General features: G+C 42.8%; 1 protein-coding gene across 1 annotated transcript in view; it reads left to right on the top strand.

The window, feature by feature from the left end:
- The window catches only part of LOC133976642 (target of Nesh-SH3-like), a 29,975-nt gene extending 18,797 nt beyond the window's left edge, over positions 1–11,178 (top strand). The window contains exons 12-23 of the mRNA XM_062414903.1: positions 76–264; positions 1,912–1,977; positions 4,308–4,376; positions 4,674–4,799; positions 5,045–5,134; positions 5,250–5,459; positions 5,562–5,667; positions 9,066–9,145; positions 10,369–10,398; positions 10,484–10,642; positions 10,734–10,856; positions 11,063–11,178. Coding sequence (XP_062270887.1) covers positions 76–264; positions 1,912–1,977; positions 4,308–4,376; positions 4,674–4,799; positions 5,045–5,134; positions 5,250–5,459; positions 5,562–5,667; positions 9,066–9,145; positions 10,369–10,398; positions 10,484–10,642; positions 10,734–10,856; positions 11,063–11,178 — 1,364 coding nt within the window. The remainder of the gene's footprint in view (positions 1–75; positions 265–1,911; positions 1,978–4,307; positions 4,377–4,673; positions 4,800–5,044; positions 5,135–5,249; positions 5,460–5,561; positions 5,668–9,065; positions 9,146–10,368; positions 10,399–10,483; positions 10,643–10,733; positions 10,857–11,062) is intronic.
- The last annotated feature ends 1,700 nt before the right edge of the window (positions 11,179–12,878 follow it).

Genomic DNA, 12,878 nt, shown 5'->3' with positions numbered 1-12,878 from the left:
CGCTTCACTGGCAACTTAGATGAAGAGAAAATGAGATTTATAACAGAAGCCCTGCAACTGTTTTTGATCTTTTAGGTCAAAGCAACAAAAGAAATGTCTCTCCGTCGCTGCCTTTACAGCCCTACAACCCAGCTGTTGCCACGGTTTCCAGATCCATGGGGCCTCCACCAAGAAAACCCCTCTTTCCCTTCTCTAACGGCTTCAGACAGCCCCACTCTTCCTCTAGACCCAGTAACTCATCCCCAACCTCGGGCATTCTCGGGGGTAATCCTCCTCGTTCATGTTGCTTTACTCTTCTCAACCTTCTTGTTTTAGTTATATTTTATTTTCCTTCTAAACATCTGTTTTACGTCTGGTTCTAAGTTGATGAGATACGTGGGTCTGTGCTCCGAAGCTAACAGATGGATCTCCTGTTTGTCCTTTAGGGCCGCACTGACTGCATTTAATGTGTGTTTAATGTACTTTACAATGAGGATTACAGTCTTTAAACATGTTTGTGAGCCAGTGGAAAAGCTCCTAAATCTGAACAACAATCTGATTGGTTGATATGAATCATTACTGGCAGCTTTCAGTGAGAGTTTTACAGTTAAAGTTGTTAAAGCATGAGCACGTCACAGTTATACTTTCAACCTATTTAGGAGGATCAACATTTTGCCTTAACCTTCCTGTCGTCCTCCCGGGTCAAATTGACCCCGTCTGTTTTGACTGTTCCTTCTTTCCTTCTTCCATCCACCCCTTTCTTCCTTCCTTCTGTCCTTCCTTCCTCCCTCCCTCCCTTCCATTTTTCTTCTGTCCTTCCTTCCTCCCTCCCTCATTCCTTCCTTCCTCTTTTCCCTTCTCCCTCCCTCCCTCCTTCCTTTTTTCCTCCCTCCGTCCTACCTTCCATCCTTCCCTTCCTCCCTCCTTCCTTCCGTCTGTCCTTCCTCCCTCCTTCTCTCCTTCCCTCCTACCTTCCTCCCTCCTTTCCTTCCTTCTTCTTCCCTTTCTTCCTTCCTTCTGTCCTTCCTTCCTCCCTCCCTCATTCCTTCCTTCCTCTTTTCCTTTCTCCCTCCCTCCCTCCTTCCTTTCCTCCCTCCCTCCTTCTTTCCGTCCTTCCTCCCTCCTTCTCTCCTTCCCTCCTACCTTCCTCCCTCCTTTCCTTCCTTCTTCTTCCCTTCCTTCCTTCCTTCCTTCCTTCCTTCCTTGACTCGAGGACAACAGGAGGGTTAAAGTATCTTTGGATTGTAAAATGTGATTTTTAGCCAATGATCGGTTTAGTAGCGTTCAAAAGCGAATCCCAAATATGAGCCTTCAAATCACTGAACTGTTTCCTGTAATGTAAACTAGATGATCGGCTCTATTAATCGTTGTTGTGATCAGACTCACTGCCGACTGTCTGGATCTCATATGTGTTGAGTTTGGTCTCATAGTGACAGATGTGTTGTTAGAAGTTTTACTGTTGACTTTTATTAGAAGTCGTTTTGCTTTCTGCTTCGGAGCAGGAAGTGAAGTAGATGAAGAACAATCAGGCAGTTTTTACCAGAAACTTTCCTCTTTAATGCAGTGATGTGAAAATGTTTTTGATTGTTGTCGTTTTCTTTGTTCTGCATCATTGAAAGTCCAACAGGTGGAGTTTGTCTCTAAACTTTGTTTCACGTCTGTTTTCAAAACTCAAAGCTTCACTTTATTGTTTTGATGCTGTCAGTAACTGTTTCCTGTTAAATGAACCTCACAGCTGAACAACCGGACGAGTCCTTTTTATACTTTATCTAAAAAGTTGAGGAAAAATACCAAACTTTCCCTGAAGATTAGAATTTCAATCCAGTAGTAGTTTCCTGTGGTGTCGGAGGACTCGGAGGTTGTTCTCGTGTCGGGTTCAGTTCTCAGAGACGGTTTCTTTCCTTTTCTTAACGCTCACTTTTCTCCCCGCAGTTAACGGACAGCCTCATCGGGGCATTTCCCCGCCTAAACCCGCCTTATGGTCCCGACCTCGATTCGGTAAAAAAAGACCTTGTTTGTTGTGTTTTTTTGTGTTTCATCACATATTAACCCTTCAGTCGCTTCCGCAGCATCTTCACCTCCACTGCCGTCCATGTCGGTGTTGTGTTCTCCATCCTTTTTTTGTTTATTAATACTTTTATGTCCATTCATTCATCCATTCATCCATTTATCCATCCATCCATCCGTTGGTCTGTCTGTCCGTGTTGCCTTTTTTTGTCCCGACATGTTTGCCATCTCAAGTCAAGCTTCTGCAAATCAAATAATCAAGACGTTAAGAGTCTGAACTTGATTTTTTGATTGGTGACATAAGTCCAGTAACAGCAGAAGATGATGTCATCGTGTGGCGGGAAGATGTTTAAATGTTTGGTTTGAGGTTGTGGCTGAAACTGAAATTTACAACTTCACAGTTTCTGTCCAGGAACCGTGTAAAGATTGGTTTGTTATTGCACAAAAATCTGAAGGAAAATGTCTGCTCTGTACTTTGGGAGCAGTAGTTTAAGATTCGATTACTCAGCTGCCTAAATTTAAATTAAAAGCTTTATTTTGTTGCTTGTTTTCAGCAGAAACTTTTGATCACAGCTTAATTATTAATGTTATAAAGAATACAACCAAACTTTACCGATGTGATCACAGTTTGAGCCACATCATCACACAGGTAAATGACTGTGTGACTCAGTGTTCTGGTGTTGGTTCTTATCCTGCATGATGTGTTACTCTGGTGTGCATGTTCATCCTGTGCAGTGGGAGCATGAGCTGGTTTTTGGTGTCATCCATTTTTCTGTTGTCTTCTGTTGTGTGTTAACATGGAGAAAGCTTTTATCACGTTTCTGACTGTGATAAAAAATGTAAAACAGTGGAACAGTCCCGATCAGTCCCAGCAGCACTTTGTGGCAGCAGTGATTCAAACAAAGTAAAAACTCAGGTTTTAATCTTGGTGCGTTTCCCGCTGCAGTGAACAACTCATTGCTGGAGGACGAGAAGGCCGAGCTCCCCGACGCGTTCGGTCGTTCGGGTCCCACCGCCGAAGAGCGTTTTCATGGTTGGTAAAGGCATGAATCTCTCCTGGGCTGACTGACGCTGCAGACTGCATGGTTTGGCCATAGACAAATGTTTTATAAGGACCAGAAAGACAAGTTGTCAACTTGAAAGCTCGCGCCAAAAAGCTTTGGAATACGTTTCGGAAACTTTGTGCTTCTCTGGTCGTTCCTCTGCAGAGCTCTGCACCTTTTTCTCACCGCAGGAATTTAAAGAAGAAAAAGAAGATTGAGTCGTTTTGAGTCCATGTGCTTCAGCGTTTGCTTCTTGCTTGATTGCGCTGCCTCCGTGTTTAGAAACAGCCTCACGCAACCAGGACAGCATGGCGTGCAGCGAGCAGTTCATCCCACTGTGGAAACTGATGCTTGCTTTTTATTTCAGGATTGTTTGCGGGTGAAAAGAGAAAATTATACCAATATTTATTTCATTTAGTCGGCTGAACACAGAGAATAATTGCAGCAGTTTCCACTCTGACTTTCCAAAGAGAAACTCATTTTCTACAGACTGTAAAACATCCACAAAGAACTCCAACTGTTGAAGAATAATAGAAACTTTACCAAGAAAGCCAAAGAGGTCTTTGAAGCCCAGATCATTTGAAGCAAAGAACAGCAAATATTCGCTGGTGGCGTCTCTGCCATCATACATATTTACATGAAACTGATTGAAAGGAATGCGTCTGTATTGTTTCATGTTACGACTCCATCATCTTTCATGTTTCTGGCTTTGCATTTATTCCATTTAGTTTTGGAAGTGAATCAAATCCTTGATTGTGAAGAATTTTGGCTTCTCCTTAAATGAGAGGAGGAGAAGAAGAAGTGGGGATGGGAGGGGGTCGGGGGTGTAATTGGCTGCAGGTTCTGGACTTCAGAAAAACAGAAACAAGCTTTGTGGAATTACACAGGATTGTTCATGTTTTCAGGTTCATTTGGCCTTTAGAAACGGGTATCAGGTTCTACCTTTTGGGAGGAAAGGAGGAGATTTTCCAGTAGATTACGAAGCACCTAGCAAGAAAATAAACGGAGCCAAAGTGGCTGTTTAAGCTTCAGTCTTTACCTTATTTAGACAGAAAGTGTCCACAGTCAGAAACGTCTGAATGTGATTTACAGCAGATCATCAAAAAGTCGTGAGAAGACTTTCTGTTAATGGTGGTTAAAGAACCGTTCCACTGTTTTCCATTAATTAAACCCTGTTGGATCTCATTAGTTTGTGCATCTGAACACAGAGCGAGGTGACGGAGCTGTTTTAGCTTCGGCTGGTGAAGATGGTTAATGATGCGTGATGTTGTGTTTCAGGACCGCCTGCTCGGCCGTCCGCACCCTTCAACAAGAAACCAAACCAGGTCGGAGAACCCGGAGATACAGGTACGACTGCTCCGATATCTCCATCACGCTGTAATCATCACTAAACTCTCTGGATAGATCAGGAAGAAATGAACAATTGATCTTTTTCCTTCTTTTAATATATCTGTCTGGTTTCATAACATCCAGTTAATCATGTTTAACCTTCGTGTCGTCCTCGGGTCAAATTGACCCCGTTTGTTTTGACTGTTCCTTCTTTCCTTCCTTCCTTCTGTCCTTCCTTCCTCCTTCCCTCCCTCCATCTTTCCTTCCCTCCTTCCTTCCTTCCTTCCTTTCTCCCTTCCTTCTTCTTGTCTCCAGACAAAGTGAACAACTTGAAGCAGACGGACAAGTTGCCGTTCCTGAAACCCAAAGTGCAGTCGGCGACCGCCAAGCCCACCAAGCAGGAACGGAAACAAACCACGACAGTTTCACCGACACCGGCCGGTACGAAGAGTTTAACCCAAAAACCAAATGATGGAGCAATCAGTGGAAACGATTTGGCTTTGTTTGTATTCAACAGTAACATTTTTCTACTAAAGTGAGAAATTAAAGTAGAAATAATCTTTTTACTCACAAGATTTATTTAAAAAAATTAACATCCAAGAAATAAGAGACACTGTGAGAACTATTAGAATCTCTGTGTGAGTGTTTCTTCTTCTCTCTGAGCTTCGGTGTGTTTGTTCTTGCAGCCAGTCGACAGGAAACCTGGGAGGACTCAGACCTGTTTAAATCACAGCCGACATCAGACGTCGACGCTCTGGGCAAGAAACGTTTTGTGGGTAAGCAGAGACCTGACAACATCTAAACTGGACAACAACCATCCGTTTAAGTTCCACCTGTTGAGTTAAACATGGAGTTGAACCTGATTGGCTAACGGAGCTCCTCCTCTCACAGCGCCACACGTCATTTACCAAACCGGCAAGAAGCTGGAGGAGCCGTGCTCCATCACCTCCTCCCTCAGCTACTTCCCTGAAGACGAACCCGGCGAGACCAACGTGACGGCTCCACCCAGGAGTCCTCCCTCCAACCTCACTGTGGTGACGGTGGAAGGATGCCCGTCCTTCATCATCCTAGACTGGGAGAAAACAGACAACGACACCACCGGTAAGAAGTCTAGGATGTGAAACAAAGACTGGAAGCTCTAAGAGAGAGAGAGTTTCCTTTTTTATTGATCAGCGTGTAAATCATCTGTTGTCGTCTTCTCAGAGTACGAAGTCATCTCAACGGCTAAAGGACCAGATGGAGAGCAGGTTTCCATCCTGACCACCAACCAGACTCACACCACCGTGGAGAACCTCAGACCTGAGAGCAGGTACGCTGACGTGCACCTCAGTCGTAGATCTGATGATGTGACAGCGTTGGTCGGAGGCAGATTTGGGAGGAATTATTAATATTCTCTGGTTTTTATTCGCGAGGGAGACGACATGATGTTGGAAATCTGTGGTGAAAAACAGCAGAAATCTTATCAGTTGTCTCCAGGCGGGGAGTTCTGGTCCTCTAAAATGAGGCCAAAGTGGAAGTAACTTAAAACTGCATTCTATCAAAAGGCCACCAGGGGGCGACCGTTTTGGTGTCAAAAGGACTTCCGTCTCTATACAAGTCAATGGAGAATTCACCAACTTCTCACTTGATTTCTAACCTCAGTAAACGTTTTCAAAATGTGTTTATGGTCTCAATCGCTAGTTTAAAGCCTTCTTCAATGCAGTATGATGTTCATTTGGGACATTTTGGCCTCCCTGATTTTATATGTGACAATAAGCAGGGTATGCATTAGGGCGTGGCTACGTGGTGATTGACAGGTTGATTGGTTCACAGGTTCAGGAGGGCGCCTCATGCTCCTCCTGATGCCCATATAAGTAGAATCCATGTTTTGATTTTTCCCAGCATGCACCTGACATTTTCAAGATGGCGCTGCTCAGATCCGATACTATTGGCCTCCGAGCAGCAGTCCACAAACCAATGGGTGACGTCACAGATGTTACGTCCATTTCTTATATACAATCTACGGTTGTCTCCTACTTGAATTGCACAACAAGTCCAGTCTAGTGAGAAACTATTAAAGCCAATGAAGAATAGATATTCATCATAATATATTGACACACTTGTGACTTTAGAGCTGTGAAAAGAGTTTAAGACACTTTAAGAACCTCTGACACACTCGTTCTATTGAGTTATTGATCTTTGTGTTGAGCTGACGATGATTGGAGCAATAAAAGTGTCTCTCTTGTTGAACTTGGATCTAATCTTCAGCTTTCTCTGCAGCGTATAAATCCTCCCAGAATAGATGGTAATTTGTGGCAGGTGCAGGATAACATGTCAAATTGAAAACACATGGACCCGAGTCATTAAAAGACAAAGAATCAAGACGTTCAACATAAAAACTAAACAATACCAGGTCTGACATCCAAAATCACATCACTACAATTTAAAGAAAAAACAACAACCACATCAGTAATCAGTCAGTTTGATACTAAAACAACATCATCATTATAAATCAATAAAAGCTGTAAGAAGTGTTCAAATAAGCTTCCAGAGAGCCGACTGAACATCTCATAAAAAAAGAAAGAATCATGATGGATTTGTTGTAGCTTGTTTTATACAGAAGATGAAAATGACGTTAGAGTGAGTTTCTGAAAGGGTCGAAGCGCCTCGGCTCTCTGGACGTCTGCTACAGCTCCCAAAATATTGTTGGACACGTCTGCTGAGATGTCTGCTGCTTCCTGCTCAGCTGTCCAAACAAGCCGAGGCCCAACCAGACGAGCGCTCGGCGAGGGTTTAATGAGTTTGGATGTGAGAGGAATATTTAGTATGAAGGAAGCAGGTTGGACGTGAAGTCTGGCACGACTCTACGAAGTGACATCATCGCCCCGAAACACACAAAGCTGCAGGTTGAGATGTTTGAAAGGTTGCGTAACAGCTGAAGGAAAGAGGAAAGTCTGGAGGAGAAGAAGCAGACTCGAACATAAACTCTGCTGCAGGTTTATATTAACCCTCCTGTTGGCCTCGAGTCAAGGAAGGAAGGGAGGAAGAAGGAAGGAAGGGAGGGAGGAAAGATGGAAGAAGGAAGGAAAGGAGGAAGGAAGGAAAGATGGAAGGATGGAAGGAAGGAAGGGAGGAAGAAGGAAGGAAAGGAGGAAGGAATGATGGAAGGGAGGAAGAAGGAAGAAAAGAAGGAAGGAATGAGGGAGGGAGGGAGAAAGGAAAAGAGGAAGGAAGGAAAGAAGGACAGAGGAAAGAAGGAAGAGAGGAAGGTAGGGGCAGGAAAGAAAGAAAGAAAGAGGGAGGTAAGAAAGAAGGAAGGGAGGAAGGAAAGAAGGAACAGTCAACACAGACGACACGAAGGTTAAAACACTCGACACAGGAAACGATTTAAAGAGCATCGTAAGCAGCGAGGTATGGAGCTCAACTCTTTCTCTGCTTGTGAAGAAGAAGAAGAAGAACAGCATCGTACTGTGTGTTACCTGACCTGTGCAGTGACTCTAGTGTCAGTCTGCTCTCAGTCTGACTATCAGACAGAGAAAAGCTTATATAAGAAGCAGTAAAACAGTTGAATCCTGATGGATTCCAGTCTTCTCTCATCACTAGCGAGTCCACTAAATGTGTATCGTCTGTAGGAACAGCTGGTATTTATGGGAGATGCTGTTGTCTGCTGGAGGGGGGGGGGGGGGGGGGGTCAGAGGACAGAAATAGGGTCAACAAGTTAATAAACAGGCAGGATCCATCATTGGTTTGCCTCCTGACTCACTAGAGGAAACGCCATTGTTTGGTGTTTTTAGTGAACTGAAGAGCTGCTTTAGGGGCCATCCACATGGAGACGATTTTGGAGTGAAACTGCAAATGTCTTGTGCGTTTAGGCCGTAACCGTAAAGATGGATCCGGAGTTTTCGCTGCTTGAAAACGCACTTTTTTGAAACCTGGTTCCAAGGTGGAAAAGTCCAAAACGTTTCAGGTTTTGGATTCGTGAGAACACCAGAATCGCAAACGATGATGTCATCACCCCTCGACCCGCCCCTCTTGCTTTTGACCTCTTAAGACCGCAACGTCTCATAACAACAACACACAATGGCGGAATACAGCCTAACCCCGACGATGCTGCAGCAGATAATGACCCTTATTAACACGCTAGGGGGAGATATATTACTCGCCATCTTCGTTGTTCGTTGTTGTTCGGTTATTTCTCCTTCTTCGACTGTCTGATTGTATACAGCGTTCAGGCTTAATGCGCATGCTCCGCCTCTTCTTCTTCGTATTTCGGTGGATTTCTGTAGCTGAAACAGCGCCACACACAGGCCTGGAATATGTACTACAGCGTTTTCGAGAGTTAATGCGTTTTGGGAATGAGTGCATCGTTACGGAGAAATGTCTGGTCCCCATGCCGAGAGAAATGGGGGGGGGGGGGGGGGGGGGGGAGATTGTTTTCGAAATCTGGCTTCGTCTAAACGGGCTCTTAGTGCCAGACTAGTGATGCCAAGCTGCTGTACGGAGAGATTTAGACTGCTGAGTGTTGGGGATTGTTGATTGATGTTGATGTGGTGCTTTGCTCTCATCTTGTTCTGAGTCTGGATGTTTCATTGATGTATGTTGGCTGTTTTTGTGAGAAGGTGACATTCAATTTCCCCTCCAAGGGATTAATAAAGTACTTCTTATCTTATCTTATTGTGTGAGGAAGCAGAATAAACTGATTCTTTGTCTCTTTGTGTTTCTTTACAGTTACGAGTTCAAAGTGAAGCCAAAGAACGAGCTGGGTGAAGGTCCGTCCAGCGAGCCGGTTTCCTTCAACACAGAGTCAGGTGATTATAAACGCTGTGGATCAGAAGTCAGAGAATTTAAAGATAAATCTAATTTGGTTCTAATTATTATTATTAAATAACAGCTTAATATTGAAACATCATGTTGAATTATATTCTGTATACTATCAAACTCTTTGGAGCAGTATGATGATCACTGCCAAATAAAATCAGTAGAAAGACTTGAAAGTAGAAAATGAGTTAAATGTGTTAATGAGGACAGCTGCTCTTTGCTTCGTAGTATTTTATTATTCATATTGTTTTAATCTTTGGTTTAATGTTCACAAATCTGAAGTAAATTAATATTCCCTCGATTAATCTTCCAAGGTCTGTTGAGATAAGGTTGTTTTACAAGGTTTATAATATAATATAATGTAATATAATATAATATAATATAATGTAATATAATATAATATAATATAATATAATATAATATAATATAATATAATATAATGTAATATAATATAATATAATGTAATGTAATATAATATAATATAATATAATGTAATATAATATAATATAATATAATATAATATAATGTAATATAATATAATATAATATAATGTAATATAATATAATATAATGTAATATAATATAATATAATATAATATAATGTAATAGATGATATAACCCAATGAGATGACTGGATGATGAAGGTGGTTACAGTTAAATAATAATGTGCATTAATCTTCGTGTCAAATTTACCTCGTCTGTTTTGACTGTTCCTTCTTTCCTTCATTCCTTCTTCCTTCCTTCCATCCTTCAATCTTTCTTTCCTTCCCTCCTTCCTTCTTCCTCCTTTCCTTCCTTCTTCCTCCTTTCCATCCTTCCTTCATTCCTTCCATCTGTTTTCTCTTCCTCCCTTCCTTCCTTCCATCTTTCCTTCCTCCCATCTTTCCTTCCTTCCATCCTTCAATCTTTCTTTCCTTCCCTCCTTCCTTCTTCCTCCTTTCCTTCCTTCTTCCTCCCTTCCATCCTTCCTTCCTTCCATCTTTCCTTCCATCCTTCCATCTTTCCTTCCTTCCTTCTTCCTCCCTCCTTTCCTTCTTTCTTCCTCCCTTCCATCTATCCTTCCTTCCTTCCATCTATCTTTCCTTTCTTCCATCCATCCTTCCATCTATCTTTCCTTCCTTCCTTCCTTCCTTCCATCTCGAGGACAACAGGAGGGTAAATTAAATGTTATTAATCTCATTTTAATGCATTTCTTGTTCTTTTCTCTCCGTTAGCCGACCCGCGTGTGAGCGAGAACGTTTCAGGTAAAAAGTCAAACTTCATCTTCATCGTGATTATCGTGATCAATACGTCATCGTCATGGTAACGAACCGTAACATTTCTCCGCAGGAAAAGACGCCATCTGGACTCAGTTCCCCTTCAAAACCGACTCGTACTCTGACTGTCACGGCAAACAGTACGTGAAGAGAACCTGGTACCGCAAGTTCGTAGGCGTGCAGCTCTGCAACTCGCTGCGGTACAAGATCTACCTCAGCGACTCGCTCACCGGTGAGTTCCAACGCAACGCTCTCTCCACTTCCTGTCAGGTGTCGTTCCATCTCGGTGCTGATTGGTTTGTTTCCCCCCCCCCCCCACGCAGGTAAATTCTACAACATCGGAGATCAGACCGGCTTCGGTGAGGATCATTGTCAGTTCGTCGACTCGTTCCTGGACGGACGGACCGGACGGCAGCTGCAGTCCGCCCAGCTGCCGTCCAGAGCCGGTAAATTTAAACTTTACTACTTTATTTTCTTTTATTCAGGAGCTCGAACATAAAGCAAAGCTACTTCTACTTCTTATAGACGTTCGTGTCTCTGCTCAAAGAACCAGAAACGTTTGTCGCAGGTTTTGTTTTCAAAGTAGGTTTTTTTAACTACTTTTTGTCAAGATTAAAACTATTAAAACTGTCTGGTGGTGTTTTGTCTCCAGGTTTCTACAGAGCGCTGCGTCAGGAGCCCGTCCACTTCGGCCAGATCGGAGGACATTCTCACATCAACTACGTGTCATGGTACGAGTGCGGGACGCCGATCCCCGGCAGATGGTGAACGGGCTCACCGCCGCCGTCATCCTCGGAGGAGCCTGAGTGAGGCTCGGTCGCCCGGCTGCCTGAACGGAGCTCTGAACTTCCTGCTCCGCCTCACACAGCGCTGTAAAAACATGTACAGGACGTAGTCGTCAGGGAATCTGTAACGAGAGAGCATTTAAAAAACGTAATAGCAAACATGCCTCGTCTTTACTATTTATCGAGTAAAAAAAAGGCTCCAGTGATAGAAGAGGAGGTTGGGTTACTCTCTGCAGTGTGTGTGTGTGTGTGGGGGGGCTGACTCACGCTAGATATATTTTATATTTTGTGTTAAAATAATGGGAAGCTGGCTCCCTGGAATACTATTTTCATAACGTGTGAGATGTTATTTATCAAAAGGTCTTATTACATTTCTTCATAGAGGCTGACAGGCGTTCCTACGACAGCGTGTTAAGATATATACGTTAAAAAACTACAAAATACTGAGCTGGAGGAGGAGGGGCAATATTCAGAGAAAAAACTCTCAAATTTACGAGAAAAAAACTTGATATTCTCCGACATTATAAAGTCGCAGTTTCCTGCCGAGCAGTCGCGTAGCCTCACTCTGCTCATCGTGCTTTACGCTGCTGTGGAAGATCTGATCTAACTGTACATTTAAGTTAGATTCAGCAATAAGGAGAAACTTATTATCTCAGTCTAGAATCAGCAGATCATCCTCAGCATCCGGACTTTAGAAAGACATCGTAATAAACTGGATCCATAGCTTTGACCAGCAGATGAACACCTACGGCCAGATTATCACATTCCTCAATCCTCCAGCGTCAGTACGATGCTCTTTGGCACATTAAAGAGATTACTTTATTGTCATTGTACAGAACTGTTCCAGAGAAATAACCCTACAGATCTGGATCAGGTGATGACTTTAGTTCACCAGACGCCAGATTATCACATGACATCATCCTCCAGGTGTCGCAGCATCAGTACGAACCAAAGGACCCGATGCAAAGATAACTTTATTGTCGTTGTACAGAACAAACAACAAAAACAGTTAAGAATAAATAAATGCATCCATCACTCATATTCTCTCATCTGTGCAGCAAACAGACCAAAACTCATTAATGCTTATAGATATAATCACACATGGGCTTGACGATAAATTGAAAATGTAGTTTTTTTCTCGTAACTTTACGAACCCCCTCCTCCTCCTCCTTCAGGTCAGTATTGTTTTGGGTTTTTTTGCATATATGTCGGTAATACGCTGTCGTACGTTCCTCTACTGTACGTCAGGATAGTAGGTTTTTTTTCAGCTTTATTTGCGTAAAAAGTCGATTCAGCGAAAAGCTTTCAAACAAACACACGACAGGAAGATGTAATTTGGCAGCTGAGCAGAAATAACGAACAGTTCTTTAAATATTCTGTATTTTTTTTGGGGGGGGGGGGAGAGAAAACTCAAATTGAATCTGGTGTGTTGATCGGACTCACTGAGGCTTCACTTGCAATTTGCACAACAGAAATGTATTTATATGTATATGGAGAGAATGTTTTTTTTTTCAATACATTTTTGCAGATGCATTTCCTCACCGTGCCTTTTTTATTTCTATTTGTTCCATCATGTGCTCCTCTTCCTCCTCCTCTTCCTCTTGTTGGCTCGTGCTAATATCGGGCGGGAATCTAACTGTGCAGCATTTAAACTGCTTCTTTTTTATTTCACAAACAAAACAA

Source organism: Scomber scombrus, chromosome 24 (genome assembly GCF_963691925.1).
Source record: "Scomber scombrus chromosome 24, fScoSco1.1, whole genome shotgun sequence".
Lineage (NCBI taxonomy): Eukaryota > Metazoa > Chordata > Actinopteri > Scombriformes > Scombridae > Scomber > Scomber scombrus.
The sequence above is the reverse complement of the archived record's forward strand: the minus strand, read 5'-3'. Positions and strand labels throughout refer to the sequence as shown.